Source organism: Corvus brachyrhynchos, unplaced genomic scaffold, assembly GCF_000691975.1.
Source record: "Corvus brachyrhynchos isolate BGI_N302 unplaced genomic scaffold, ASM69197v1 scaffold59, whole genome shotgun sequence".
Taxonomy (NCBI): Eukaryota; Metazoa; Chordata; class Aves; order Passeriformes; family Corvidae; genus Corvus; species Corvus brachyrhynchos.
The window spans coordinates 2,792,279-2,796,283 of record NW_008246054.1 but is presented as its reverse complement, the minus strand read 5'-3'; the positions used below and the strand labels follow the sequence as shown (position 1 = coordinate 2,796,283).

At 59.8% G+C, this 4,005-nt stretch overlaps 1 protein-coding gene across 1 annotated transcript in view; it reads left to right on the top strand.

Moving 5' to 3' along the window:
* Window positions 1-7: 7 nt before the first annotated feature.
* NOTCH1 (notch 1) overlaps window positions 8-4,005 on the top strand; it is a gene marked incomplete at its 3' end in the record, with an annotated part of 21,487 nt that continues 17,489 nt past the window's right edge. Inside the window, exons 1-4 of the mRNA XM_017745400.1 lie at window positions 8-23; window positions 269-607; window positions 3,625-3,747; window positions 3,941-3,994. Of these exons, the coding sequence (XP_017600889.1) occupies window positions 8-23; window positions 269-607; window positions 3,625-3,747; window positions 3,941-3,994 (532 nt within the window). The remainder of the gene's footprint in view (window positions 24-268; window positions 608-3,624; window positions 3,748-3,940; window positions 3,995-4,005) is intronic.

Sequence of the window (4,005 nt, the reverse complement as noted above, 5' to 3'; positions counted from 1 at the left end):
GGGAAGGATGGCCTGCGACAGGGGTTAGCCCTGTGGGTGGACAGCTGCCTCTCATTTTGGGCTCAGAGAGGTGGGGAGGGTGGGCTACAAACCTGAGTTTGGGTGGGTCCCAGCTGGGGGAACTGTGATCTTCCTGCACAGTGAGGTTTGAGGTGGGGGAATTAGTTACCACCAGCCCCAGATCCAGGTCTGCACCGCGGTGTAGATCACTGCCAGCAAGAGCTGAGCTGCTGTTTGCATCCTCACCCTCCCTCCCTGCCCTCCCCAGGCAAAACCTGCCAGCAGGCCGACCCCTGCGCCTCCAACCCCTGCGCCAACGGGGGCCAGTGCGTGCCCTTCGAAGCCCACTACATCTGCCGCTGCACCGCCGGCTTCCACGGCGCCAACTGCAAGCAGGACGTCAACGAGTGCAACATCTCCCCACCCGTCTGCAAGAACGGGGGCAGCTGCACCAACGAGGTGGGCACCTACCAGTGCTCCTGCAAGCCGGCCTACACCGGGCAGAACTGCGAGCACCTCTACGTGCCCTGCAACCCCTCGCCCTGCCAGAACGGGGGCACCTGCCGCCAGATCGGAGACACCACCTACGACTGCACCTGCCTGCCAGGTAGGGAGGGAAAGGGATGGGGGGACCCTCTTGCAGCACCTTAGTCCACCCTAAATGAGTAGTGGCCGAATTTCCTGCAAGCTGCGGCTGTGGGAGGGAGAAAACCCTCTGGTTGTGGGCTCGTTGTGTCACGTGCTTTTGGGAAGACGTTGGGCAGCGATGCCCGAGGAGGAGAGTTCATCTGGGGGCTTTATATACTTTGTGCTTCACCAAAATAGCTCTTCCAAAACAAGAAGGCCCCTGTGCGGATGCTCATATTCCAGAATAAGAGTGCCTTTTTCCGCTTTAGCTTAATCTACTTCCAGAATGGAATAATTAGCCCGGAATAGCTATTTTGGAAAGTTTCCGAGTGCTAATGGAGCTGGGGAAGGAAGACCCTCTCCGTGCTCGCTGCTGCTCCCTCCGGCAGGCTCTGGAGGAGCCCAGCAGGATTGCAGTCTCTGGCATGGAGGGCTCCTTGTGGGGGCTGTCCTGGGAGCTCAGCACTCTGGAAAGGATCTTGGCACCCTGGAAAGGAGCTTGGCACCCTGGAAAGGAGCTTGGCACCCTGCAAGCCCTCGAGAGGAACAGCAGCTGTGACAAGGCCCCCTGACCCCACCAAGCCCTTTCACTTCTGCCCTCGGAGAGTGGGTCTGCAGCGCAGTCAGGGCAGGGGGAGGAAGGGACTGAGCAGCTCCACGCTCCGCCCATCCCTGGGTCAGCTGGAGAAATGAAACCATGGAGTTTCAGCCCAGAGCCACACTCAGACCAGGTTGTGTTTGCTGGGATGAGCGCTGCTCCTCACCCGAGCCAAGCACACTGGCCAGCTGTAGCAGATGTGGAGGGGATGCCCCCGCCCTGTCCCTGGGAAGGAAGCTGTGGGCAGCACTGCGCTGCCTGAGGAGTCCCTTGTGGGATTGGTTTGATCCTCTGGTCACCCATAGCCCAGCAGTGGCCAGGGCAGGATGAAGGTTGGGTGGCTTCTCTGCTCTGCACCCTGGGCAGGGCTGGGCATTGCCATGGGGAGCTCCAGCCTCCCTCCCTGTAGCTCCTGCCCCATCTCTGCTGCAGACGTGGCATCAGGGTGGGGATGGGGTCTCCCAGATGGCACAGACCCCTACATCCTGCTGGCAGCCAGCCCACCTTAGGGGAAGATAAGTGATCCCTGCGAGCAGTGTGGGGGATCTTGTCTTGATGCCTGACACAGGTTCAGAGGTTCCATCCCCTTCCCAAAGCTTTTGGTTGCAGTAACTCAGGAATCCCATTAGCCATCCAGAACAGATCCCTGCAGCATCTCCTGCCTCACCTCCACCCCTGCGCACCCGGGCTGGAGCAAAGCTCCTGTCCTTAGGGACAGTGAGGTGTGGGGCTGAGCGGGCGAGCAGTGCCAGGAAGGAAGCCTTTCCTTGCAGGATGAGCTCCCGGCGGCGATGCTCCGTTGGAGCAGCTCCGAGCCCTGTCCCGCCGGAGCGGCGCTGCCGCAGGGACGGGCAGGTGGAGGTGGCAGCAGGAGCTGTGCTGGCCCTGCCCTGCCGTTCTGCTGACAAGGCACTTTCCCTGAGCAGCCCGAGCGTCGGGCACGGCGGGGTGAGGCACGGCCCTGGGGGAGATCCCTGCTCCCGGCAGGATCAGTGCTGTCACGCCCAGCTGCGGCTCCGTGGGCCGCTTCCAGGAGATTTGCATCATGCAAGAGCTGGTTCACCTCCCGTGGGGTGGCACAGCCCCTGCTCCGGGGAACAGGGGGTCCCTCAGCACCTCCTCCGTCCCACACGGTGCAGGAGCTGCACCAGCAGCAGAGGCAGAGGGACGGGGGGGCTGTTCCTCATGATAAGGGGGTGATTGATATGCTGGTATGTGGCACAGCAAACCTGGAACAATGTCCCCTTTTCATTCCCAGAGAGGCCTGGCCCTACCGGGTTTCTTCAAGTTAAACTAATCTTGGCTGTTTTATCGTGCCATCGCTGCAGAACGTAACCCTGAGTTTAAAGTAATTGCCATACTAATTACTCATTTGGATGGTTCAAAATGAGTTAATCCTGGTATCTAGGACATTGCGAGTTATTGCTGCTCAGGTTCAGCCCAGCTGCTAAAAAGTGAGGTGCAAATCAATGTTATCTGGTCTGGACTCCTACCAGCAATCATAAAAAGCTGTGGCTGCTCCCCATGTGATGGGGCTGGGGAGAGGAAAACATGGAGAGAACGAGGGGAAAGCTCCCAGATGGGCCAGGGTCTGGGGTCCCACAGAGGATGAGTCTGGGCACCTGGTCCTTACCTGTGGAGGTGACATTTTGAGCTATCTGTGCAGGGAGCAGCCTGGTCTGGAGCTGCAGAATGCCCTGGAGAATTTGGGGGAGCTGCAGATGGACACTGGCACTGTGGGCTGGCATTGCCATCCCAAACCCCAAGCACCTGGGTCAGGAGCTTTGGGGGTTGTAGAGTAAATGCAGCTTTTAACACAAATGTCAGCCAGAGGTGGCTTGGCAGATGTCCTGAGAAGGGCCTGGCTGCTTTCTTCCTGCTGGAGAGGCTGGGGGTGGCAGGGTTTCCATGCTATCAGCTGGAGGTGATAACAAACCCAAGCAGGAGGTGGGCTGGGATGAGCCCAGCGCCCTGTGGGATGGTGGCTTGCCCTGGCAGGGACTTGGATCCCCCTCAGAGGCGAGCGCTGCTGCTGAGGCTCTTTACAAGTGAAATTAAAGCCGATGATTCAGCACTGAGTGCCACAAGCCTTTGTGGGAGCAGCCCTGCTTTGTTCCCACTGGTGTGGAGTCAGATCCTCCACTGCTTGGGGCAAGTGTCTCCAGAGCTGGAGGCTCTGGCACCAGGGACACCCTGCCCTGTGCAGAGGAAGCTGCTGCCTGCCAGGCTCCAGCAGAGGCAGAGTAGGGATGAAGATGAAACCAGGCTTCAAAGCCAGCCTGGCACACACTCAACACCTGATAGCAAACACCCTGCTGGTGGTGGGGGGTGGCAAGGGACAAGGTGGTGACACAGCCAGTGGGTGAGTTGGCATCACGGCTGATGTCTCGTCTGTGCAGGGTTCACGGGTCAGAACTGTGAGGAGAACATCAATGACTGTCCGGGCAACAACTGCAAGAATGGGGGCACCTGTGTGGATGGCGTCAACACCTACAACTGCCAGTGCCCACCGGAGTGGACAGGTAATGCCGGCAGTGAGGGTGGCACAGGGCTGGGCTGGGAGCACGGGTCCTGCCCAGGGGGATGGTGGGCACAGTGTGGGCAGAGCTGTCCTGCTTCACACCGGGAGTGGGTCAGTGCCAGTTTCATGCAGGTGCCCTGTCCCCTGGCAGGTCAGTACTGCACTGAGGACGTGGACGAGTGCCAGCTGATGCCCAACGCCTGCCAGAACGGTAGCACCTGACACAACAACCACCGCCGGCGCACACACGTCTCCGGCA